Here is a 27860-nt window from a genome sequence, read left to right on the forward strand (position 1 = left end):
GTTTATCAGACGTGTGGGTCATAAATCCAGAAGCATCTGTCTCATTTGTATGTGCATTGTTCATATAACCAATAGGATACTGGCTTGGTTGGATTTTATCTGTTGTGTTGGTTGGAAAAGATATTCTTTTTAAAAACATTTCTTTTACCAGGCATGCCGTTGTTTATCCTTCAAGGATATTGGAGATACTTCCAATAGTTACTCTGACTTCCTCTATCCCGGTTAACCTGCACACTAACCTGCACCTCCTTCAAGCTCGTTTCTGTTTCCGCCCCGTCCAAGGCCCGCTTCCGTCTCCAGGTGCGACGCATTCAACACAGTAGTGCGAGGGAGCTGTTAACAAACGCTGGAGAACGCCGAACGCCGACCAACGCCGGAGTAGTGCTTCTGACGGCCTGTGTATCGGAGCGTAAGCGTACCGGGGGCCCAAGAGAAGAGCTTTGGTTGTGTAGGGCACGGAGGGGCAGGGTAAAGGAGGAATCAACAAGAAGTCCGCGCAGCCCATGTACCTACGCGCCGAGGGACTGAAATCCGACACTGCCTCGGATCGGAAAGATGTAAGGTGGTGCTGCAGCTTTTTAGTGAGCAGAACATTTTATTCCGCGTATTTTATATAAAGGACAGCAGAAGAGCAGCTGAAAACCAGCAGAGCTGTGTAAAGTAGGAGACTGTATTGGAAAAGATATACAAGCACAGGCGATAATAAGGGGCTGGAAAAGTGTGCAGGGGAAAACCGTGGAATAGAGGTAAGTGCTGAATAAACAGTTATTTTATGCTGGAACAATCTGTAGTGGTTTAAAGATTTAAAAGTCATTCTTTAAGGTTCAAATTAACCTACATTTAATTATAGCCCTAAAATACATAACCTAGGGCCATATGTAGGTAGACTGTGTTTTGCGATTCTCTAATTGCAATTTTTAAGGAATCGCAATTAGAGAATAGCAAAATGCAATGTAGGTAGGATTAGCAATTTTTTTTGCGAATCCCACCCATTCCTTATTTGCGATTCTCTAATTGAGAATCGCAAATAAGGAATACCTTGCCATGCATTCCTATGGGCTAAAAGGCCCATAGGAATGAATAGGAAGACATTCTCAATTTGCGATTCTCAATTAGAGAATCGCAAATTGAGAATGCAATTTCAAGGTTGCAAGGGTGTCAATAGGACACCCTGTTGCACCCCTGAAATTAGCATGGGTGCACATGTGGTGCACATACATGCCCTAAGGGCATGTGTGTGCACCACATTCCACTTTGAAAAATGCAAAAAACTGCATTATTACAAGAAATCGCAAATTACCACCAACCTGTAGTTGGTGGTAATTTGCGATTCCTTAAGGCCAAATAGCACTTTTTTGGAGGTTCCTACATTGCATTTAAGGAATCGCAAAATTTGCGATTCCTTAAATGCAATTGCAAAATAAGGAATCGCAAATTTAGCGATTCCTTATTTTGCATGCAGATTTGCCTTCCTACATTCCACTTAGCAAATTTGCGATCGCAAACGCCGAAATTCGGCGAATTTCAGCGTTTGCGATCGCAAATTTGCTTTCTACATATGGCCCCTAATCTAAATTTAGTGTTGGAAAAGAGACGGAGTACCCCTCAGAGGAAGCCTGTACCAAACGAGTCAGAAACCCTGGGAATCTTAACCCAGCTGGGGGAGAGTAAAAGTTAAAGTCAGAGGAAAGAAATGGCACCGGTAAAAGTACCGTCCAAAGCGAGAGCTCGTAAGACCACAAAAACCGGGAAAAAGACTGAGAAGGATATTGTGGAGAACCCTGTAGAGTCTGGGGAAGAAAATAGAGTCAACACTCAAAGGGAGGTGGCAAGCGACCCAATCGAAAGGAAAAAGCGACGGACAAGAAATGCACAATCCCTGACCCTAACCCCTAAGCCAGTAAATCAAAAAGCAGCAAAAGGTGGCGCATCAGTATCTAATTCAATCAAAGATTTCCTTGGAAGACATTTTAAGGGAAAGGACGTGATGGAGAAGGAGTCAAGGGACATGGAGCATTCAACCACTGGAATAGTAGGCAAAGAAGATTTAATTTCCATAAACCAGATTGTACTTAATTTATCTGAGGCCTCCTTAAACCCACGGCTGTCTTCTTCACCGAAATTGACTCAGTGGTCTTTTGAACGGGAAACAGAGGACAAAGGCGAAGAAAGAACTATTTGCAGTATTGAGCTAAGCTCAAAAGAATTAAATGATTCGATGACCCATGGCCTTGAGGTTACAGGAACTTCAAGTACCTCCATGCTTGAGGTTATGTGGGTCCTGCAAAAAACCCTACAAGGCCTACTAGAGGTCTCAGTATTGAATAATGACCTTTTAAAAATACAAGGAGAGCAGTCTAAGGCTATGCTGGGCGAGCTGACTCAGATTAGAGGTTTAATGCCCGCCTTTGCGAGCCCGATTGATGGAGTCCAGGAGGAGATAGGCAGTAAAAAGGAGGAGGAAGTAGGGTTGAGCGCCCCAATCTTAAAGAATGAGGAACCCTCAGTATATATATCTCGTCATCCAATGATTGTAAAGAAATGGGGTGAAAGGAGACATTATGCAAGCGGAATCCCGAGATTAGGAGGGGGTGAGGTAGCCCGTACTAAAAGATACCTAACCAATCTCCACGTAAGAAATAAGAGAAAAAATGATGGAGGAAAGAAAGAATACAAAGGTAAAGAAAGGGGAAAAATGCAAAATTTAAAATCGAAGAAAGCAAAGATTCAGGTAGAAGATAAAAGAAACCATACAAAGTTAGAAAAACCAAAGGAAGGTAAAAGTGACCCGGTATTAACATCGAGGGAGACGGAGATGAAAGAAGGGAAAAGGATAAAAGGGATAAAAGGGAGATTGATGATGCAGGGGGGACCAGGAAACCTAAATGGTAGCCAGGTACCCAAAGGGAAAGAGAAGGAAGAATATAAGATAAAGGAAAAAGAACCCAGAATTAAGGGAGATTTGTATGGTACAGGGCTAGAGTGCTCCCCAGACTTATGGATCTTTTTAGAACCATATAGGGATGTTAAAGGTGGGAAAAGGGTTAGGAAGCTAAATCCTCTAAACCGATCCCAACTTCTTTTCTCAATGGCCAAATGCGTAAGTCTCAGTAGTATTGGCACAGAGGATCTCAAACAAGTGGGGTTTGTCACAAGTAGTAATGGGGGAGAGGTGACTAAAGTTCTCTTTCACTCAGCCATGGTGAAAAATGCTGTAGAAAAAGCCAAAACTGAGCTGCAAAGGGAGGGAATTAGGCTGGTAAGAAAGGGGGAATTACAGGGACAGTACGTTTTGACGAAGCATGCGGGCCTAGGCCTACAGCAGGTAAGATTAATTAACACAAATTGGAATAGGAAGGAGGATCTTGCAATAACGATAACAGAGAGCGGATCCGCGAGTTATGAAACAGACCTATTAATAGGAAATAGATTTAATCATCTAGCATCCCCAGATTTTAGGGCGGATGATGAGGAGGGTTTCCTGAGTGAAACTGATTAGGAACATGGGACGTCACACAGCCTATCAGCCATTTCATGGAACATAAATGGTCTTAAGAAAATAAGTGCAAACACTGATTTTGTTAAATTTATAAGGAAAAATGATATTATATGTCTACAAGAGACTTGGCTGTGTGACGATACCCTAGAATTACAAGCCCTGGAAGGATTTATCCAACATTCCAAAGTAGCTAAGAGGGAAAAGAATTTGGGGAGACCATCCGGGGGCCAAATAACGTTGATCTCTTCACAGATAGCAAGGAAAATTGATAAATTAAAGCTATCATGTGACTGGGCATTAGGTTGTAGGGTCTTATTACAGAAGACCGACCCTCGATTTGAAGGAATATGTGTCATAAATGTATATATTTATAAGGGGAAGGATAATGACTACAAAATAAATTTGGGAAATTTGAAAGAAGATATAGCGGCAGTTTGTGTAAAGTATCGGAAGGATCTAGTACTAGTGTTGGGAGATTTTAATCACAGATTAGATCCCCGAAGAGTGGATAAATGGTATAAAGAATTTTTAGACGCATATAACATTGAAGCAGCCATCTTTCCAAAAGGTGAGATCTCTGCACAGGATATGATATTTACCCAATTGATGGGTTCATTGGGTATGATCTGTGCAAACGGGAGATCTCACCTGGACCGACCATCTAGCCGGACCTTTGTGAGGGGCCAGCAATTCTGCCCAATCGATTATATGTTCTGCCAGGCCTGGTGTTTCAAGACAATTACAAATTTTGAGGTGGTAAAAATGTCAGGTAGTGACCATTACCCATTGAGAGCAGAAATCCAACTATCAAGCAACAATAGAAATAGAGAAAGGGTGTTGCAGACACATGCTGAATATCCAAAACGGCTGAAAACATGTATAACTGAAGAGAATGTTAAAAAGCTTTTGTTAATCCAGCAGGAAATTTCAATGGAAGAAATGTATGTGAATGTTGGAATAACCTGGTATGAATCATCCTTGGGAAGGCTGGTGGAAATACTAAAGAAGAAGATTAGGGCAAAAAAGTCAGAGATGGGTATGAAAACTCCTGTAAACTTGAGGAAGCCCTGGTTTGATGAAGATTGTAGGAGGGCAAAGGCTGAGATTAGACAAAAGGAAAGAAAATTAAGGGCTAAGTTTAAGCTGGATGTATATCAGTCGCTCCAACAAGTGAGAATCAAATATAAAAAATTAATTCGGGGAAAAAAAAGAAGCTATAAAGATAAATGTTGGTCAAATATGTTGGAGGTAATAGAAACCAAAGATATTAAAGGATTTTGGAAACTAGTCCAAGAAAGTATGGGGACGAAAACCTGCTCCCTGATATGTAAGGTTGCAGAAGATGATTGGGTGGGTTACCTAGGAGAAATTTATGGGCAATGGCCGATGCAAGAAGATCTAAGAGTTATTGACTGGACGCCGTTGTCAGAGGATATAAAAGAATATTTTTCCTCAGAAAATATAAAAAGTATTATAGCCAGTCTGAAGCTCACTGGTGCGGCAGGCCCAGATAACCTACCGGCTATAATAATAAAAACAAGACCGGAATGGTGGGCTGACCTTTTTAAAAATCTGTTCCAAATAATCCTGGAAACAAGAATTAACCCAGAAAGTTGGAAGGGTGCTATTATAAGACCCATACATAAAAAGGGCGATTATAATTTACCGAAAAATTACAGATTGATTAATCTCCTTGACATAGGGGAAAAGGTCTTCGCGAAAGCACTATTGAATGTATTAAAAGACTGGGCAGAGGAAAAACAGATAATCCCGCCGGAACAGAGGGGGTTTAAAGCTGGCCATTCGACAATTGATCATTGTTTTGCGCTATGGGCAATAGCGCGGAAGTCAATGGAAACACGGGGAAATTTATTTTGTTGTATTGTAGATTTCCGGGCAGCTTTCGACTTGGTGGATCGGAAGCTGCTATGGGAGGATCTAACTAGTTATGGGATCCCAAATGAATTGTTACGCCTGATACAAACCCTGCATACCAAAAATTGGGCCCAGATAATTTTAGATATAGACGGCAGTTTATCCAGGAAAATAGAGATTGGAAATGGGCTACGGCAGGGATGTGTATTGGCCCCCCTGTTGTTCTCCTTATTCCTGGCAGATCTACCTTTAACTCTAGGGGAACCAATTGGGGCTAGCCCGAAACTAGATGGGGAAGCATATTGCCTGCTTACTCTATGCTGACGATCTGGTAATTATGGACCAGACCGAAGTGGGATTGCAAAGGAAACTGAATTCTTTTAACGCGTATTGTTTGAAGAAAAAACTGGTGATTAATATGGATAAGACCAAAACTTTGACTTTTGGTCGAAAGAAATCCGGTTTTACTTGGTGGATGGGGACCGAGAAAGTGGAATCAGTTTCTGAATACAGATATTTGGGGATATGGTTTGAGAAGACCATGAAGTGGCATACCCATCTAGACGCATTAAGATTGAGATCCTCAACAACAATCAGTGGCCTGAAAATATTTAACAAAGCCTATGGTGAAATGTCGGACGGCCCGGTGCTAAAAGCTTACTCCGCTATGGTACCCCCACAATTTTTGTATGGTGCTGAATTGATATATTTGAGTGGGAAGATGTCCTGGGACTTTGAGGAAGGCAAAAATTTTAAAAATTTAATTATGCTGCCTCAATCATCCATGGTTCAGGCCGTAAGATTGGAGCTTGGACTGACCTCATGGGGTATGCTAGCTGGTATGGCCTTGTTTCGTTTTTGGCAACGATTAGGGGCTGATGGAAATATAAAAGTATCCCAATGGTGTAAAAATGAAGTAGAGAAAAGTGAGTTAAGATGGGCAAAAGAGATCAGGGCAACCATGAAGAAGTTATACCGTAGGATGGAGGTTACCCTGGACCCTAACGATTCTGTGGTAAATATTGATAAAAAGATTCTGAAATCGTTGGGGAAGGAAATATCTATTGTAGAGGATCGAAAGTATCTTGGGAACAAACCATCAGTACATTTCATGAATATTGCTTGGGAGGATAATCAATGCTTCCCTTATATTGATAGGCTACCAGATTGTGGATTACGGAGGGAAGTCCTTAGGGTAAGAATTGGGGTAAACCCATGTTATACAAACTATATGGTAAAAAGCGCCATGGTCGACAAGATGGGAAGATGTACTTGCACCTTGAACACACAGTGTGATTTGTTACATATATTATTAGATTGCCACAGGCTTTTAGAATTAAGATGTATGTTTTTAAAACCATTATTTAAGTCATATGAGATCAAAACAAGGGCACAGGCTGTCGCACTGCTAACCAAAATGACTAATTTAGATATTGCCGTTGCTATGGGGAAGTTTATGCAAAAAGTGAAAGTACTTCTGAATACTTTTATCGAGCTGTAACAAATAGATCACGTGCAATTTAGGTTATAAAGGTGTTTAAATGAGTTTTTAAGATGTATTTTAATATTTTAAAAGAAATGAATTTTTTAAGATGTAATTTATATATTGTGTGTTTGGTTTATGGATCTACGGTCCAAATAAACGTGAATTAAAATTGAATTGAGTGTAAAGTGTGGACTTTAAGTTAGGTTTACTTTTAAGGCTTGGTTTAGTGTATTGGTAAGAGGCATTGTGAGGGTTGCAGTTAATTTAGAGTGAGTTTAGGTGACATGGATAAAAAACTTTTTATTGTTTCTGGTTGGTTGTGCCAAAGTAATGTGTTTTTGTTAGGAGGGTCATTGCAGGGTGTTCTCTGTAATGATCTCAGCTCGTACTTTGTTTTTTATTCTAGCCTGTCTAGTAGCTCTACCTCATCCATCTCTTGCTTATGCATCTTTTCTTTCTGTCTTGATACCTATTAGAACATGAATGTTAACACTGTCTTTCCCTGCTACTCCTTCCTTGTTTTAATACAATATTTTACAGACAAATGATTCACTGTGTTTAGCTGCCCTTTCTTGTTTCCTGCCTCTGTGTTTCTGTAATTATGAGATGGGAAATTCCTTATGATTTTTTACTATGTGTAGTTCCATATTAAGCAATTTTCTAAAAGTGTTATTTAAATTAAATTAAAAGATGTTATGTTCCACACAGCTTAATTATATTTATCTTGCGCTTTTGCAACACAAAGTACATAACTTTAATGCTTCTAGGCACCCATGAGAAAGGCACAACTTTTTATATGAGTGCATAAGGATTATGTATTGCTCTTTGAGCTGTTTTGTTCAGCTTGAAGTACGGCATAGACTTTTAGTTCAATAACATTACATCACTTCAGCATTTCCTTTCTCCACATAAGATTGCATTATCATTTTTAGTGCTTCCAATTACTAAGAAATGAATTGTGTTTTGTCACAGTGTAGGTTGGAGACCAAAAAAATTTAGATTTTAGTTTTGCTCAAATGCTCATCAGATTTGGGATGTTTCAGATGTATGGAGGAAGGTTTATCAGACGTGTGGGTCATAAATCCAGAAGCATCTGTCTCATTTGTATGTGCATTGTTCAAATAACCAATAGGATACTGGCTTGGTTGGATTTTATCTGTTGTGTTGGTTGGAAAAGATATTCTTTTTTTTAAAAAAAATGTTATCAGGCATGCCGTTGTTTATCCTTCAAGGTTTTACATTTGTGAAGCACAGAGTTTTTATGGTGAAAGTGACTTGCACAGGTTTGCTGAGAATTATGACTTGCTTTGTAGATGGCTCAGTGCTAAGATGGGGTGCACTGGCACATTTTGGGCTGTTTAGTGTCCTTTGGACTATTACACCGGTGGAGATGTAGCTGACAATCCTTATTAAATCCATTGTATGTCCTCTGCCAGTGAAGGTAACAGCAGGGCTGAGGTAAATAGTCCACCCTGGACCCTGTAATGTGCTGTGAGTTTCAGTTTGGCGTCTGCCTAAGTAAAAGAAAACCAGGCAGCAGAGGTATTGTTTTGGACAGGGTGGCAACAACTGTAGAGTGTATTTAGAGATATGTGTCTAAAGTGTATCTGACTGATGGCTGCCAAACAAGTCTTCTGTTCCATTGTGGCTGAGCATGGCTTCACTGCTGTGCCTCTGAAAGGCATTTTTCAAGTGTGTGAGGATTCTTCAAAGATGTGCCAGTTGTAACTGTTATTAGTAGGTGGTAGGTAACTTGATTTTGTGTTAATATTTTTGAGATAATAAAGGAGTTTTAACATACCGGTTGGGGGCCAGAATGGGTACCTTTAAAAATTAGTGTTTCTTCCGCTCCCTCCTTAGGTTATGACTGTCCAGCTACCGAAGGCATATTTGATTATGCAGCAGCAGTGGGCGGGGCCACAATCACTGGAGCCCAATGCCTTATGGATGGGAAATGTCGAGTAGCTATCAACTGGCCTGGAGGCTGGCATCATGCAAAGAAGTAAGTAATTCTTCTCTGTGTATGAATACTTACCAGCAATTGCTTCTTCTGTTGTGCAGCTGGTCTTGTCTTCCCTGCAATTTCAAATCCCCACACCTTTAGTTATTGTCAGTTGTCTGGTAATTCTGCAGATCTGCAAACACCTCTGTTGCCTTTTACTGGTATTTGGCTCATTGTGATGTAGCACTTACCTTCTTAGTTCTCCTCCACCTGCAGTAGGGACTGGTTAAGCTGAACACCTGGCAAAAGCCAGTACATCCTGCTCTTGTCGTAACATTTGAAGAAAGCATGGTTTCACTCCAGACTGTGTTTATGCTTAGAACCCTTAACCTTTAAGGAATTTAAATCTATGAAACACATGTGAGTGAGCCCTTATCTATATTGGAATCTTTTTTACAGTCTTATTTTAAAAACATCCACCGCCATCAGTGTATAATTCTGAACATTATCTGTGAACATTATTACACTGGTCGTGTGGCTTATCTCTTTTTTTATCTAAATCTCTAAAACTGAATGATTACCCGACTTTGTTTAATTTTACTCTCTTACGCAATCACAACAGAGTTTCTGAATACGCTGGAGCTATTCAGTTTTTTCAAAATTACTTCACTGAAAATGTTCCATGTTTTTCTCTGGGATTTATAGCAAACTCATCTGGCTGACCCCTTAACCATATTGGAATCTTCTTTTGCAATCTAATTTTAAAAACTTACACTGTTATCGGTGGATGGTATCTGAACATTTTCTGTAACTAGTCTTCAACTATCATTACATTAGACATTTTGTTTATCTCTTGTATTGATCCAGGATCTCTAAAACTAAATGATTACAGACTTTGGTTTATTTATTTTTCTGCAATCATGTCAGAGTTTCGGAATACGCTGCTGCTCGTTTAGGCAGTTTTTTTCAAAATTACTTCAGTGAAAATTTCCATTGTTTTTCTCTTTGATTTATATGAGCTTTCAAGTGTTCTTTATTCTTTTGTTCAATCAAAGTGACTCTTATTTTCTACTGACTAAGACCTTGTACTCTTCACTTTACTGTTATTTTATATGTAATATTTAGTGGAGGTAAGTTCATATATATCTTTATTTTTAAATACAACAAATACTTTTAGAGATAGCATCCATATCTGTAATCTGTGTTTTTTTGTGCTATAATATTGAAAAAACAAAAAACAACTTATGTTAAAAAAATAAAATACTCTGTGGAACTATCCCGACAGATCCAGAGTTGCCATTATTTAATTACCGATAATTGATCTTACATCAGTTAATACAGAATGACTGTTTGCAATGTCCTAAACGTGGGTAATTTCCAGCTTTTCCTGCAGTACCTATTGCAGCGTCCAGCTTAACACAATTCCTTAGTACTGACATCACACATGTAGTTAATGCATCACTTCTAAACAGTGTGATTTCAAGCAAATTGAATTGTGCAGTCATCACCACATTTCTGAATAAACTAACACCAGGCCAATGCATCATATCAAACTAAAGAACAATTTCAGGTCTAACTTGAGCAAAGGGTTAAAAAACAACTTCAGTTACACTTTAAACAAGGCAACATCTTTCGCAACCAACTTTCCAAATTCGTACTAATAAGGGGAACTTAATCCACCAACATTAGACATGACGTCATTACTGTTCATGATGGTGGACAACCTTTCCATGCCCTGCTAAACCTTTCAGAGTATATGGTGTGGTGTCCCACACAATTCTCTTTAAAAGATTTAAAGAGTAGGCAGGTGTGCCAGTCTGTCTCTTGAAATAAACACAGTCCTGCCTTTGCAAACAGAATCAATAATCAAATGTGTCGACCTGCAAATATTACAGCAAATGAAGATCTTCCTTCTCCTACAAACCCAACAGAGGAGCTGACCCAAGCTTTGGTAGTGGCTCGCCTAGACTGTTTTAAAATCATAGACACTGGTCTGCTCACGAAACCTACTGACAGATTGCAGATAGTGCAGAACAAGGTTGCTAACCTCTGTCTCAACTTCTGGAAACAAAACTATTTGAAATCGGTGTGGAAAGCTGTCCATTAATTCTCAGTGGAATTTAGAATTGAGTTCACAGTTTTATACACAATCAACTGGGCCTGGTGGGGCAAAGTTCTAGGATATGTGCAAAAATGGGCCTCACACAACATACCATCCAGAGACTTGTGTGCAACCTCTTCCGTATTCTTTTGCCTCTTCAACCATGTAAGGGATTTTGTTTAGAGCGACCCCAGAACGCCTAGAGGCTTGTGTTGGCAAGCCTTTCACTATTTAGGGGATATTTTGATCAATATCTTTCCTTGTGATCTTTGATTTTCACCAAACGTCCCGTCCTTATCAACAGGTTCTTGAAATTAGGAAACCTATATAGTGAGCCAATACACTACATAGTGAGCCAAGACACAGAATATGAAAGTGAAATGATGCTCCTTTAAAATCATAAATAACGATTTGAATATGATCTACAGATCTAACCCCAGCATTGACAACTGAAGTTTGGTGGAAAACTAACGGCCAGAAAATTAAGCATAAAGAATACTCCATAAGAAATTACTCTGACGGTCAATTAACACCTGGAGGATAAAATACAGAAAGAGTGAATTAACAGTGAAAACTGTACTCCAATGAAGACGCAACCAAGAAGGAAAAAAAGTGTAGATAGAAAATCTCTCCTGTGTTTGATAAACTTATGCTTTAAAAAAAAACAGTTTGTCCTGAAGAAGGTGGAGTGAACCATTAGAAAAAAACACTATACAGCTATAGATTTGTATTTTTTTGTGATTTGGGAATTGACAACTTGAGATTGGTATTTTTATTTTGGTTACAATTAGTGCATGTGAAGAACTCCGTGCTACTGTCATCTATAACCATCTGAAAAGGCAAACTATTTTGAGATGGAATTGTTAGGAATTTTATTATATTTAAATGTCTATTCTATTAGTGATTTTAAAATGAAAATTTTTTATCTATTGAAATGTAATATTGTCTGCAGTATATCTTAATTTTATATATAACAAATCCGTAATAAATCAGACATCTTTACATAATACAGTGGACGGTGTTTAGAGTGTGTTGATACATGTTCGTCGGTAGGTAACATTTATTTTTACCTGCATGAGATATATGGTTCTGAATGGTATAAATCAGTGAGTGAGTGTTACAAGAGGGATTTCTTTCTATTTTTGATTGCAGTATCTCAGAATGCCTTGACCACATATTAGACCTGGTGGAAGTGAACTGAGTCTGGTCTGATCTGATTCATAACAGAGGTCATGATAATGGGTGATTACCCTACCAACTCTTCCCTTTCTCCTAACAACATGTGTTGGATGATGTCCCCTTTCTAATGGAAACGATCAGGAACCTGAACCTCATACATCACAAGGCATTGCCTCTCTATGTGGATCAACCTAGAGTTCTGACCACCACATGCAAGTAGAAAGACTGTGGATCTTTTTTAGACAGAACAATTGCAATATTATGCACTTAGTCCTTCTTGTAACCAAATGTAGAAGTTGGAGAGGCTACAAAAGAGGCCAAAAAGAATGGTCCTTAATCTAAAGAAAATAAAACATCTGAACCTAGCCTTGATATCACTTGAGGGCCTCCCACTTACGCAAAGAATAAAAAGAAAGATCCTACGTGCTATTGAACTTGCTTTCTAAGAACAGGGCCTGCACTATTTGCAGAAACTCCCTTCTCAATATGATCCTACCTGGAATCTAGTCTCCTTTTTTTTTTTTTTAAACATGTTTTTATTGCAGAGTTGTAAACAAGGCATCCAGTAAGTCAACCTGTACACGCACGACATCTCAAAGCTCATCTGTCGTTATAACAATGCACACAGCCATTCAGCCCACATCCCGGGGGCCGGGCGGCGTACCATCACAGGGACTCAGAGTGTCAAGGCGATCACCTCACAGAGATGTCAGGTCAACAGCGTAATATAGTATCTGCTTTTATACCCATCAAACTCCCTCCCCACAAACGCCGCCAAATATAGTCAGCCACTCAGAGTTGGCTGCACCAGGATTATCCTTATCCACAGCATCGGTCCACATTAGCTCCCTCCCGAAGGCGCAGTGCCTACAGCCTATCCAGAAGCACATTAGAGGTACCCAAGGAGAGCTGCTCTGGAACCCCACTCCCTTCTGGTCCTTAGTCAGAGAGCCGGTCTGCCGGCGCTCTTATCATCCCTACAACTGTACCCCATGAACTCCCCCCTACCCCTCCCACCCCCCAACTGCTGCTGCTGTGGGTTATACTTGTGGGTTCTGACGCTATGGCTTGCCATTTATCGGGTTTTGCATGTGGTCTCTCAAGACTCCGGGAACCCCGCATTCCGAATGTTCGTGCTCCGCGCCCTCCAGCAGGTAGTCTTGCAGAGCCTGTACTATCATCTCCCAAGCCCTCGCCCACTCCAAACCCTTTTCATTACCTGTCTTGACAGCCTGTCGCCTTCTGAGCACACTCTCACATCCGGACCATTTCAACAGCTCAGCCGTCCATCTCCTAACTGAGGTGCCCTCCCGGGATTTCCAGTGCCATGTAATTTCTCTCTGGGCCAACATGAGACCTAGGTCAATGAATTTGCTCGTCACCTTCGTCTTTGCCGTGTGAGGGAACCAGAGCAGGAGACATGCCGCCATGTCGAATTCTACCTCCCGGTCCGTGACCGTGTTCAAAAGCTCTCCCACCTCAGCCCAATACGTCCCCAGCTTCGGGCACCCCCACAGTAGGTGGTCCAGCTCGGCCCCAAGCGCTAAGCATCTCGGGCACGCCGCATCCTGCACCTGAAAGTATCGTCCAATCCTTCCCGGGGTCATGTAGGCCCTATGTAGGATGAAGAAATGTACCTGCTGAAAACGGGCATTCCGGCTACCCTTCCACGTCCTTCTCAGAATATGGCTCCAGACCGTGTCCTAAATGGGTTTGCCTATGCTTTCCTCCCATGTCTCCTTCAACGCTGTGAGCGGCTCTATCCCCTCCTGTAGCATTCTAGAGTGGAGGCAGGTCACCGCCTTAAGCGTTCCCGCTGCCATCACCACGTACTGGCAGGCCATATTTGCGGTAGGTTCCACCAGCCCTCCCCTCCAATGCTTTTGTATCGCTGCAATCACAGCCGCATGCAGGAGGTAACTCCCATCTGGGAGGCCAAACTGCTCCTGCAACTCCCCGAAGGGGGCAAGCACCCCGTCGACATAGAGGTCCCCCACCATCTGCAGCCCCAACTCCTCCCATTCCAGCAACGGGGACCAGTCGCCTCCATGCGGTAACGCCGTCAGCATCCCCAGAGGGATCTCCGGAGCATACGGACGCACTGCTTTCGCTCTCTTCATACTCCTGCGCCAGCACAGCTGAAGAGTTCTCTCCTCTATAGACAAGCCTCTCAGGTCCAATTTCTGTTGCATAACTATATAAGATAAAATGTGTCTCTGGATGCCGGTCCCCCTCCCTTGTTCCGGGCCTCTAAACACTCTAGCAATGTTCTGCGTCAAAACTTGGAGCTGCGCCGCCAGGTAATATAATTCTGGAATCTAGTCTCCTTGTGAGATTTCTCAAGTGTTTGAAAGGGATGCAAAGGAAAAATAAGAGGCTTGCGGTGTGCTTATTCCCTGACTTTGTTACAGCTTGGTCTTTGCCTTGACATTTACACTGCATGTTCAAACAATCTTACGGCTGTTAATAGGAAACATTTGAGCTCCCCTACTCTTCTCACTAAGAGACTGATCCCACCACACACTCCGATAACTACAGCAATGTACAGCAGCCTTCAGATCATGTGTCAAACTAAGGCTCAAATATAATTTAACCTTCCCCAAATGTTAACCTTACTTGGCATAGCCTGCTGCAGTTGCTCTGATGCACTACCAAAGACGAAAGCAAGACCACACTACAGCAGCTACAAGACTGCATACTGCACTTTATAAGACCCCCAAACAAATAAATCACATTAACATTTAATCACATTACTCCAATTTTCTTTATTGGCTCCTTCTTGAAGACAGGTCAAATTAGTTTGACTATGTTATTTATTTTAAAACATTGGGGGAAAACCTGTACATTATTGTGAGAAGTTGGCCTGATATATGCTGTCCACTAATTATAGTGGGCACCTTGTATCAGTCCAAACAACCCCTTATGGTGAATAGGTTTAAGACAACCTTTATTGAAAGCTATCCTAGTGGTAGCTATGGAGAGCAGCCTTCAGGCTAAGTCTTGAAGGAATGTAAAGCAGCTTGTTTTACCAGTCTATAATCTCTTGAATGATCAATTGAAAGGACAACCACACCAGGTATATATTTAAAATATATGTATTTAAGATAAAACTCACCCCTCTAGTCTCATTATGAGACTGGAGTTCGAAGTACTTAGTTTACAAGTTAGCAATCAACAGTAATAGCACAAATACACGTTTGGGCCCTAGGGGCGTACCAAACCATATACCAATAAAGTGGTATAAGAACCACGACTGAACTGGACACAAGGCCTAGAGCCTGTAGAATCGCTGGGACCCCAAGGAACCACCCAAGGTGGTGACACAGGGGACCCACGGGGGCCGTGTGCAGTGTGTAAACACAACCGCGGGTTCCCGTTAGCTTCTATGGGCAATGTCGCGGTTGGAAGTTTGAAGATTATGGACACTTAGAATCGAGTCAGGACCAAACCCTTTTGGACTTAGGAAGTTCTAGGGCTAGCACCCACGGGAGCACCGGAGTACTCGTGTTACCTCACCCAGGGAAGCCGGGTGCATAGGTGTCTTTTGGTGTCGGGTCGCGTCGTCGATTTCAGTGGAAGCTGGCGAAGAAGTGCTGCTGCCGTGAAGAGGAGAAGTGTCCGAAGCGATCCAAGCCTGACTCTAGGATGGAAGGAACCGGAAAACAGAGGGGACAGCGTCTGGGTCACTTACCAGTGACCAAGGGCAGGATGGACCAATGCCCACAGATGTCGGGTGCTTCAGGTGAGTTGACGGGTGTCTTGACTCTTCGGCCACGAGGTCCAGGAGGCGCCGATGACGACCAGGAGCTGGATTCGAGCTGTCCCACGAAGTCTGTCGAGTGCTGCGGTGTCAGCGACCAGATTGGACCCAACAAGCCTTGGCAACGGCAAGTTACTGGAAATCAGAGAAAGGACTGCGGTTCAGACCAGCAAGGTCTGAGTGGCTCACCTAGCGAGAGTAAGTCGGGGCACGTCTGGAGCAACCAGGAAAGCCCAATTAGAAGAGGAGTTGCCTTCGTGGGGACCTACTAGCCAACGGGCTAGCGATCGCGAAGGAGCCTCGAGCGGTCGCACTTGAAACTGGCCCATGGGTCACTCGAGGAGTCGATGCCAACAATCTTCAGTGCAGGAGGCGCTCAAGGCTGGGGCTACTCGGAGCCCAAAGCACAACTTCGAGGAAGACCAGGAAGATAGTGTTGCTGCAAAAGTTCACGGTGTCCAGGGGTCACGGTTTACGTCACCCACGATAGCCACGGGCCTCAGCTTTGCTGTGGACTCAGGGTAGCCTCGGGGAAGTCTGGAAATCCACCTCTGGTGATGCAAAGAGTTCAGCGTCCGGCGGAAGCTTCAGCGATGCAGACCGGTCAGTTGCTTCTTTGGTGCCTGCCAAGCAGGAGAGTCACTCCTTGACCCCAAGGGAGATTTCTTCAGTCTTCTAGTCAGAGTAGAACGTCGAAGGTCCAGGATCTATGTTGCAGAGTTTCGTCCAGGGTAATCTAAAGTCGCAAGGACTGGGTTCCCATACTTATACTAAGTTTGGGGGTTGGACATACTCTAGGGACCCACCTATGGGAGGGTTTGGAAAGAGGGGTGGTTACACCCATTTCCTTTGTCCAGTTTCACGCCAGAGCAGGGGCAGGTAGCCCCTGCAACCGGTTTGAACTAGACTCTGCACAGGGACACCAAGTGTGCCCCCAGTGCAGGACTTCAAAGCACCAGAGAGTGCTCCCGCCCAGCCCCAATACACATCTGCCTGTCTGGGGAGGTGGTTACACCTCCCTGGGACAGGAAACCTATTGTCCAGGCCTCCCCTGCTGGAGTTTCGGTCAGCTGCAGGAGGCCAGACCCGCGTCTGGTCAGAGGCATCCATTTTGTGATGCCAGGGCTGTAGAAAGTCCTACCTGGTTAGACCAGTGTGAACATGTCTCTCCATCTAGAAGGGTGGAATGCTACCCCCACCGCCAGAACTGGCGGGGGTAGTATTCCAAAGCGTTTGACACCAAACACAACATGTTTCCGTGCAGCCATCCCAAAGTTAGCATTTACCGCGAGGTTATAATGCACTTAAGAGTATATGGTCAGGCTGCACCACAAACAGCATGAGAGGAGGTACTCCGAACGCTGCAGAGGGGCTCTGCTCATGCAGGGGCACCCTCTCACATAAAAATCAAGCACTCTACCTTCAGGATTGTTAAGACCTGCCATAGGAGTGACTTATAGGTTTTATATGTGTGTGCAATGGTAGTGATATACGTAGCCTATACCACTGTAAGGGGTGCAAGGACACCCTTATCCAGGCTGCAGTAGCAGACCTGTGGAGCCATTATGGAGTGCTTCCCAGGGGTGGCACAATACATGCGTTAGCCCCTGGTAGGCCTCTGAGGTACCTATGCCCTAGCTACATTGTATACCATATACTAGGGGCATATAAGGCACTCCAGAATCCAATTAGATATGTACCTAATGTACATGGAAACCATTTTAGAGAGGAAGCAGCTAGGCTGGGGTCCTGATTAGCAGGGCGACAGCCAGACTAAGGTAAAAAAACAGTGAAACACCAGTAAAAAGTGGGGGTACCCATGTGAAGCAGATCCTACTCTCCTACAATTATCGCAAAAACATGCTTGAGAAAAGACTAAAAATAAATAATGACATGTAGCAAACTGTGGGGCACATCAAAATGGCATTGATAATGGAATAGAATTCATTTGGTTTGGGCACGCTGGACTCCTCCTTGAATTGTTTTGTCACATTTACAAATTATTTTCTTTGAATTTGTGATTGGTAACAATATACAATAGAGCTCAGACAGAAATATGAGGGTGGTTTTGTCTTACTTCACCAATAAAACCATTGGAAATTAACAATTGAATTAGATAATAATGAGCTTCTTGGTTTTAAGTCTTCTTTTTTTATGAAAAATTGTATTAAACCTATTTAGCACATTTTTGTTTACTATAAACAGAACAGAAAGAAAAGCCTTCTGGAGAGAAAATAAAGTAGATGACGAGGATCTGTAAGGTTGAGGGCATATATATTCTAGACTGAATGATGTAACATTGGAAGCTACTTTGTGTTTTTTGAGTTTGTCTATAAAAAAAAATATGTTTCTCCTTATAAAAGTTAAGAATTAATTTTGAAGGCATGCCCCTATGTACCAGTTGTGTATACTGTTAATTCACTGGCAAGGTTTTCTAAACTTTCTTATTTTTGGGATTCACAGAATTTACAAAGATTCCAGACATACCTTCACCCCCAAGACATTTTTCTGAAATTTCACTGTACCTCTCACCGGTTCTGCATGTTGAGACCATCTTGGCCTATAAGTGGCAGGGACTCCTGCAGAGGAGGTCACTGTTTAGGGTGTTCAGTCTGTTTTCTGTTACACACCACTTGGAAAACTTGCTACTGAGGCAGCAGCATTATTTCGTTATGTTTCTTGTTTGCTGATATATATGCAGGGCCACTTTTATAATTCTCAGTGTCCATGATGCCAGGTGGAAGATGCCCATTCAATAGACAATTATTTGTAATGTTCCCAGCTGACAGGTTTTTCCAGTGGACTTTCAGATTGTCAGCTCATGCATGCAAAGAATGTGTTCCAAACGAAGTTTGATCAATTTTAAACGTTAAAACATTGTAGCTCTTTTCAGTCTGCTGTACCCAACACTTTCTGTTTTGAATAAGTACACATACAGTGGGTGTGCTTAGCGTATGCCCCCTTCAGCCACAAGTTGCTCTGGTGAGGCCTCTTAAGCTGTTGCTTTGTGACAGTGTCAGTCACATCTTGGGTTAGTCTGGAGAAGTATTTCTCTATTTGCGCCATGGCTTTTAGGTGTATTATTCAGTCAACGCGCTATATAAATGCAAACCTTTTTCCCTCTTCTATCCCTCTACTATCCTTCTCAAACCAAATAACTGACTAACATATCCACCACTCAAATTGCTTTCATATTTTACTATACTAATTCACCACTAATCCTTTATGGGTTCCGGAGTAGCGTGCTACACGCCGAAAAAGCGCTTCAACCCCCCATCAGGGGTAGCAAGGGCTATAAAAATGCAAACCTTTTTCCCTCTTCTATCCCTCCAGTATCCTTCTTAAACCAATTAACTGACTTCCATATCTACCACTCAAATTACTTTCATATTTCATTATACTAATTCACCACTAATCCTTTAGGGGTTCCAGAGTAGCGTGACATTTGCGGAAAACGTGCATTATTGCCTCGTCAGGGGTATTAAGCGCTATATAAATGCAATTATAATACAATACAGTACAATTGTTTACAGAGCCATCTGCAACTGTCAGATACTGTTTGGTGAATGGAGACGTCCTCTTGAAAAGAAGTCTTCCACAACGAAAAATAGCACGTTCTTAGTTCTTAACAAACAGATGTATGTACATGTACTCTAACATTTATGGTAGTTTTCATCAAAATCATTTTTGGTCTACAAAGGAACGTTAAATAAAAATACAAAACACAAAATTTTAATGAAAAATAACAGAGATAGTTTGCTATATTTATCCTGATTGTACGTCAAATAACCATTTAATTCTTACTGTCCAGTTTCTTGTCCACTATACATGTTCACAGGCGTAGGCTTAGCCCCTCTTTTGTTTTCACGTCCCAGCTCCTAGGTTCTCACTGCCTATGGGCAAGCAAAGCAGATGTAAAACTGAGTTCCTGGCCACACCTGTACTTTATGTACCTATCTTGAAATGTTCCCATTTCTTAAGAACTGCTTCAGCAACTATTGTCTTACCAGGATAGTGGAGCACTTTTGGAAGCAAAGCTTGTGAACATGTTTTTTTTTTATTTGTTGCTTATTCTAGTCTTTTCTGGTGGGGCTTGGGCTTTTTATATGCTTCAGGGAGGGTTGTGTTTTGTTTCGGCCTTCTTTCTATAGTGCATGGACTTGTTTCTTGTATTGGCGATGTAGTATTCTTATTTCCATCTTTATGCGGTAAAGACTGGGCTTGTTTTGGAATTTTATGTTTAAAACGTTTTTATTGAGACAAAACAAACCATGGGGGAGGGGGATAGGAGGCAGGATACATGGAATACAGTCAGAGAAGAAGGGATGCATCTCCAGAGGGTTGGCAATAGGTGGCGCGGTGGCTCAGAGGGAAGAACACAGTAACTGAACGCTAGAATTACAAGCTGTGGAATCCCACGCGCGTATCCGACACCCCAAAGCTGAGCAAGAGCATCCCCCCCCATCAACACCTCAACAGAACACAATCCCCCCCCTCCCATCCCCCATCCTCCCAGTAACAAAACAACAACCCTCCCCCCTCCCCCCCGTCCTATGGTCCCGCATCAAGGCAGCCCTAACCAGGAAGCCCCACACCCCCCCCCCCTCCCCGGGGGTCCCCATCTCACATGTAAGCTAGTCCGCCGGGGTCACCGGCGGCCTCAGCCTGAGAAGCCTAAGGTACCTCGGGCAGGTGAGCTCCCGGAATTCAGTGGACAACAGCGCTAGAAAGGGTTGCCATAGCTCTTCAAATTGATCTATCTCCCCCGCGACCGTAAGCGACAGCTTCTCCATCCCCAGCACATGCCAGAGCCTATGCAACCAACCGGTGATGGAGGGGACGGTGGATGTGCGCCAGTGGACTAGAATGTTCTGAACCGCAGACCCCAGCGCTATTGCAATCTGCCTACCCCTGCGGGACTTCAGTGGGTACATTAGGTCATTGGGGAGGCCCAGCAGGACATACGCCGGGAGTCGCGGCAGCTCTATCCCAAAGTGCTCATCCACCTCGTCCAAGACTTCTTTCCAGTAGGCGGTCAGCACTGGGCAATCCCACAGAATGTGTGTGAGGGTACCTTCCTGCCCGCAGCTCTGCCAGCATCCCTTGTCAGTGTGTTTATGCATTTCATACAGTCTCTCCGGGGTGTAGTACCAGTATGTGGACACCTTAGTGAATGTCTCCGTAAGGCCCGTATGATATGCAGAGTGCCGAGCCCGATACGCAATTTGGTCCCATTCCTTGTGGCTGAGTGTCCTACCCAATTCCCTGTGCCAACGCTCCCTCCCCGGGTTGTAGTAGTGAAACGGCGGGGGTTGTAGGTGTTTATACAGATCAGTGATCAGTTTAGCGTCGGAGGTCCGAGTAGCCAACCACCGCTCGTACGGTGTAATTGGACGGGCAGCGGTGGCACGCACCTGAGGCTGGAGGGCCCAATGCCGAACTTGCATGTATCGCAATCTGTCCAGCTCCGTCAGGCCGAACTCCTGGCGAAGTTGCTGAAAAGGAACCACGCCTTCCGGGCCATAGATCTGGAAGAGTGCCCTGCAGCCCGCCCGTACCCAGTGGGAGAAGACCCCCGGCTCCATCCCTGGGGAGAAGTCCGGGTTGCCCGCAATGGGCGTGAGCGGCGAGGGGAAGGTGGTGAGGCCCCGGGTTTCGCAGACCGCGTCCCACACACGCAGGGGGACCCGCGTAACAAAGGAAGCGTAAAGATTAGGGGGGCGGTGCGTGCGGCGCAAGAATGGAACCTCTTGTAAGGTGCGGCCCGCCACTGCCTGGTCTTGAAAAAGCCAATGTTTGTCGGACTCCCACCTGCTCCACTCCACCAGATAGCGAAGCTGTGCCGCCTGAAAGTACTTGCGGAGGTCCGGAATGCCGAGACCCCCCGCTTCCGGAGCAAGCGTGGAGAGGACCCTCTTCATGCGTGGCCTGCGGCCCTGCCAGACAAAGCGGGAGATGTCAGCCTGCATTTGTCGGATCCAGCCCACCGGGGGTTGGAGCGGAAGGGCTCGGAAAAGATATAGTATTTGGGGCAGCACCGTCATTTTGACCGCCGCGATTCGCCCCAGCCAGGACAGCAGGCCTTTGTTCCATCGGCCAAGCTCGTCCTTGATCTTCCTGCTGAGGGAGGCATAATTGGCCGTAACCATCTCCGATAATGTAGGCGCCAGCAGAATCCCCAGATACGGCACCGTGGACGAGGACCACTGCATGGGGAAGAGCCGTTGAAGATCCCTCCTGGTTTCCGCAGCCAGGGACACGTCTAATGCCATCGACTTGCTCATATTCATTTTGAAGCCGGCCACCCCCGCAAAGGCGTCCAACTCTCGTAGGCAAGCAGGCAGCGACCTCCTAGGGTCGTCCAAAGTCAGCAGGACATCATCCGCGTAAAGACTGACGGTGTGGACGTACTGGCCCATCCGGACCCCGACAGCATCCGGATTATCACGGATCCTCTGAGCAAACGGCTCCATGTAGAGGGCAAACAGGAGCGGCGAGAGAGGGCAGCCCTGCCGCGTGCCGCGCTCGATGGCGAAGCCACCAGAGCTACACCCGTTTACCCGCACCGACGCTGAAGGATGCTTATAGCAATTAAATACCATGGTGCGGAACTTATCGCCGATTCCCAGTTTTGTGAGGACCCGCTCAAGATACGGCCAATGAACTCTGTCGAAGGCCTTCTCCGCATCAACGGACAACAACATCCGCTCCCCCGAGATCCTTGAGGCCTTCTCCAGAACATGCGTCACTCTCTTGGTGTTGTCAACCGTCTGTCTACCGGGCACAAAACCAGCCTGGTCCGCCTCCACCAGGTCGGGGAGGTGTGGACCCAGCCTGGATGCGAGAATCCCCGTGTACAACTTGAGGTCGACATTGAGGAGCGAGATGGGCCGGTACGAGCCGCAGAGGGCCCGGTCCTTCCCAGGCTTCGGGATTACCGCGACCGTCGCCCTCAGGAGATCCGGAGGGATGGCTCCCGGTTCGCAGAAGGAGTTAAACAGCCGCGTAAGGACAGGGGCCACGGTCGTGCAAAAAGTCTTGTAGAATAGCGACGTGTACCCGTCCGGGCCCGGGGCCTTGCCATGTTTCAGCCGCGCGATAGCCGAAATCACTTCCTCCACATGGATGTCCCGCTCCAGGTGGTCAGCCTGAGCCGGGTCCAGTACCGGGAGGGTCACTGACTCCAAATAGCTATCGGCATCCCGTGGCGAGGAGGGCTCCTCAGCATACAGCGCCTCGTAGAAGCCGCGGAAAGTCTCCGCTACCTCCGCGTCCCCGGAGACAACTCCCCCGTCCGCACCCACCAGTTCTTTCACCACGCTGCGCTGTTGCGCGACCCGGAGCCGGTGTGCTAGGAGCTTGCCACATCTGTCCCCCCCAGTGTAGTAGGCATGTTTCAAGCGTAAGGCGGCGTACTCCGCCCTATCAAGATCCAGAGCCGAGAGGAGCTTCCTCGCTGCCTTCAACTGCCTCCATACCCTCGGCGCTCCCGTACGGCGGTGGACCTGCTCAAGCTCCCGGACTTGAGCTGTCAACTCATCCCTCTTCAGTTGCCGCTCCTTATTCTCGGCTGCAGAGATAGAGATGAATTCCCCCCGTAGGACGGCCTTCAGTGCCGCCCACTGTGTCGCCTGCGAAGTGTCAGTGTTGCTGTTGTGAGTGAGATAGTCCTGTATGACCTCCCCGACGCGTTGTACCACCGATTTTTTGTGTAGAAGTGTGTCCCGGAGGCGCCACGCCCCCCGAGAGGGGGAGGCCGCCGGCCACCGGAAAACGCCGGTGACTGGGGAGTGGTCAGACAGGGTCAGGACCCCGATGTCCGCCGCCGTGGCAGCGGCACGCATCGGTCCACTCACCAGGAGGTAGTCCAGCCGTGAGTAGGTGCGGTGTGCGTGCGAGAAGAAAGAGTAGTCCCTATCCGTGGGGTGCAGGGAGCGCCAGAGATCGTGCAAGTCCATTTCCGCAATCCGGGCCTTCCCAGCCTGGGACAGCTCCCCCGTCTGCGGAAAGCGCTGCGCCGATCTGTCCATCCCAGAGTCAAAGACAATGTTGAGGTCTCCGCCCAAGATAATGTGTCGGTCTGGGGAAGCAGTGACATCCACCAGCGCGGAATCTAGGAAGCGCTCTTGATGCTCGTTTGGGCTATAAACGGAGCCAACCGTAAATGCTATGCCTCCCAGGCGCATGCGATACGCAAGGAGCCTCCCCTTCTGCTCAGCACACTTATGCAACACCTCCCCCCGAAAGGAGCTCGCTAGGAGAATGGCCACCCCCGCTGTCTTGTTCGCTGCCGAGGAAAAGAACTGGGTAGGGAACTTAGCAGAGCGCATCCTATGGCAGTCTCGGGGCAATAAGTGTGTCTCCTGCAAAAGGCAAATGTCCGCCTGCGTCCCCTCCAGCAACGACAGGATCGCTCTGCGCTTCACCGGGTTATTCAGACCCTGAACATTAAGGGTCACTACCTTTAGGCCCGGCATTCCTCGCAGGGATCGGGAGCGCCATGCAATGGGTAGGGAATCAGCGGGCGGGGCGCGCGGGGCCGCAGCGCGGGACAAGCCAAAACAAAGCGGGCATAGACAACATCGGACGGGACCTTCCCAACCCCAAAACAACCCCCTCCCCCACCCAAAACCCAACCTCGGCAACTAGCCATCCCCAAACTCAAGCACCCCATAGTCTCAGTCAAGCCCCAAAGGGCAAGTCCGTAGAATAGAGCAAAGTGGACGTCCAGCCACTCACCTCCCCCCGCTCCCCCCAACCCCCCCGCCCCGTGCCAAGCATGTTAAGAAGCTAAAGACATCTCCCCCCGGAGTGCGTGTTAGGCCGTCAAGGCCACGCTAGAGGAGCCGGTCGAGTCCCCGGCTGCCGCCCTCAGGGCGTCAGCCCTGTCCGCCCTAATGGTAGGTGAGTCCGGACGCCCTGCACCGGTCGCCGAGCGCCGCCTCGTTGACCTCCGCCGATTCCGTCCTTCCGAGGACCTCCACGACGGCGTAGCTCCCTCCTCCTCCGCTGCCGTGAGCCCCAGGACACCACAAACGTCCTGCAAGGAGCGTAGCTGGTGTAATACTCCGTTCCACCGAAAAATTAGGCGGAAGGGGTGACCCCAAGAGTACGGCGTCTCATGCTCGCGCAAAAAGTCAGTGGCAATCCTAAAGGACCTGCGTTTCTGCAGAGTGATGGCGGAGAGGTCCTGGTAAAGCGCCACCGGCCGATCCCGAAAGGTCAGGGGCTGTTTCCTGCGGGCTTCAGCCATGATACGCTCCTTTAGTGGAAAGTCGGGCAGGAAGGCCAGAATGTCCGGTGGGGGTGCCGATGGCTGGCGCTGACGGCCAACCCTATGCGCCCTGTCGATGCTGATGGGAAAGTCCGTGGCCTCCCCCAGGATCTCTCGGAACAGGGCCCGCAGGTAGCCCCCCAGATCGGACCCCTCATCCGCAGTCGGCACGCCACGCACTCGGATGTTGTTCCTCCGAGATCTGTTCTCCAGGTCCTCAGAGTGGGCCTGGAGCTCCACACACTGTTCCCGGAGGCGAAGAACGTCCTGCTGGAGATGGACTATCTCTTCCGCTCGCTGTTGGCCCTCCGTCTCCGCCGCTTCCACACGCTCACCTAAGCCCTCCACCTCTCTGCGCACTTCTCGGACCTCGCTGGCCACCTCCCGCTTCAGTGTCTGGAAGTCCTCCCTGAGGGAGCTAAACAGTTCCTCCATAAAGGCCCTCGTGACGGGTGGCTCCCCTCCAGTCGCATCTGCCGGAGCCCGGGAGGGCCCCGGTGAGGGCTGTGTCCTGTCCCGCAAGTGCTGGGCCCTGCCAAGCATGTCCGGCAGAGTACGGTCCCCTTTCTTCGGGCCTCCTTTTCCAGCCATCGCCAGCTCCGCAGTCGGGCACTGATCCAGGCGCCTCAGGGATGCTCAGCCGCCGGCAAGCACTCGGCCCGGGTATCCCCCACAAATGAGGTCGCTGCGTCACAGGTGACAAAATGGCGGCCTAGTCCGGTCACCGTCAGCCGCAAGAGCTAGCGTGAGACACCCAAGGGGGTCGCAGCGGAGGGGTCCCAACAGCTCATCCCTCCGGTAGTCAATCCAGCAATAGCGGGAGGTCGCCCGCCGCCAGCAGCCAGGACTCCAGCGGAGGCCGCCACCACTGCTCCTTCGGGGACAAAATGGCGGCCGGTCGGAGCAAGCCAAAACGGCTAGGCCCGGCGACACCTCCGGGGCCTCCGAGGCACCCCGCAGTAAAATAAGTTCCACCCCCGGCCTCCGAATGTCACGCACAGGGGGCCAGATGGTCCGACCCCATCAGAGAGTCCGCCGTACCTCGGCTAGGGGTCAGGGCTTCCGCAGTGCAAGGTGTCGCCATCACCAGCCCGAGTGCTGGGGCACCCGTCCCATGCCTTCCACACCGTCGGGCCCCTTCCCGCCAGGCTCCTTCAGTCACCGTCAAGCGGCGGGCCAGATCCCCTCCAGACCGCAACTTTCAGCACCAGGCCCAACCGAGGCGCCCGGACAGCTCTCCAATACGCTCCGCCCCTCGGGCTCGCCGCCGTCGTCCCTTGATCTCGGGCGAACTTTTGGGGGGGTTCCCCCGGAGCGATCCGGACGAAAACAGCACCGGTGTATGCCCCTGATGTTCCGCCACGCTCCTCTCCCGCGCTGAGCCTCAGCGGGGGGAGAGAAGCATAAGAAAAGGGCTTTAGCTTGGCCGGGCCGGAGGAGCTACGGGAGGAAGCGTCCGCTCACCCCGCCATCTTGGCCACGCCCGCTGTTTTGGAATTTTATTCTACTGGGGATTGTAGTGGGCTAGGCTTCTAGATTCATATTTAGGATGTGCTACCCTCCATGTGAAAAGCCCGGTCTACCAACTCTACCTTCCACTTTCCAGAACCAAGACTGAGCACTGCCACATGCTCAGAGTTGCAGCACTCCACTGTGGAAGAATTTGTTTCACCTGGGCCTAAAATGGCTGCTGATGAAATTCATTGAAAATGGTCTGATTTCTCAACCTTCTGCCTATCTACTATCTCACTTGCAAGTGACTTTTTGATCAAATCGATGATGGCGGTCACATTACTTTTGCAGTATAGAGCACTGAGGAGACATTTACACCTACGATACATGCACAACATTGCATCACTTGACCAAGTAAGTAAGTAAAAAATGTATTGCCTGTAGTTAATTAAAACCATTACATAAAAATCATCGAAATTTGTCAATAAAAACACAATCAGCAATGATGTTTAAAAAGAGAGAAAACAATAGAGGAGGATATGGCTGTTTCCCAAAGATCAGAATTCATCATAATTAATCAACATTGATCGATACACAGGTTATTACTCAATTTTTTTGGCTTCCTTTATCCTGTTGCTAATAACGTGTGCAATATTGTGTTTGGTTATATTTGTTTATGAAAAGTGTGCAGATATATACTAGAAGTTACAAGATCTCAGATTCCTGTGCGGTACCATGTGCATTGTGAATTTTAAATCAAGTTGATTTCTAGGAGTTCACAGTCATCTGTCTCCTGTTTGAAAATCATGTGCAGAATACATACACATGTGTTTGATTTACACAATAAAGAGCTGACTTTCTGCAAAAATTTGGTTGGTCTGAAGCGAATTGCAGTTCAATAGTTGCAAGATGGCTGGTCGGCAAGTTCTTATTGGTGAAACGCGAAGTGCATGGAGTATATATTGCCGTCTCCGCGTATTCACAGCGGAGCAAATGCACTATAGATGGATGAGGGACTCCTCGGCTTGGCTGCAAAGCATGGTTGGCCATGCCTGTTTCTATTTGGAAATCTGGTCTTTTGTGCTGAAGGCTCCCAACCTGATCAAAAGTAGCTGATGCTGGGTCGATGGAGTGATGTGCTGGACGAGGTACGGTTGAGGCAATCGCATCTCGTATGAGGATAAAACCATCCAGCCATGTTTTTTGTTCAATAGGGCAGCTTTATCCATTATCCAAGCCTTTTGCTTTGCTGCGTTGTTGATAATTTTTTTGAATGCATTGAAAACTATGAT

General features: G+C 46.4%; 1 protein-coding gene across 7 annotated transcripts in view; it reads left to right on the plus strand.

Annotated features, from left to right (window-relative positions):
- The window catches only part of HDAC8 (histone deacetylase 8), an 841291-nt gene that overhangs the window by 194007 nt on the left and 619424 nt on the right, over window positions 1-27860 (plus strand). For all 7 annotated transcript variants that reach the window (XM_085630743.1, XM_085630746.1, XM_085630745.1 and 4 more), the window contains one exon: window positions 8721-8862. In XM_085630743.1, coding sequence (XP_085486869.1) covers window positions 8721-8862 — 142 coding nt within the window. The remainder of the gene's footprint in view (window positions 1-8720; window positions 8863-27860) is intronic.

This window comes from Triturus cristatus, chromosome 10 (genome assembly GCF_964204655.1).
Source record: "Triturus cristatus chromosome 10, aTriCri1.1, whole genome shotgun sequence".
NCBI classification, from domain to species: domain Eukaryota; kingdom Metazoa; phylum Chordata; class Amphibia; order Caudata; family Salamandridae; genus Triturus; species Triturus cristatus.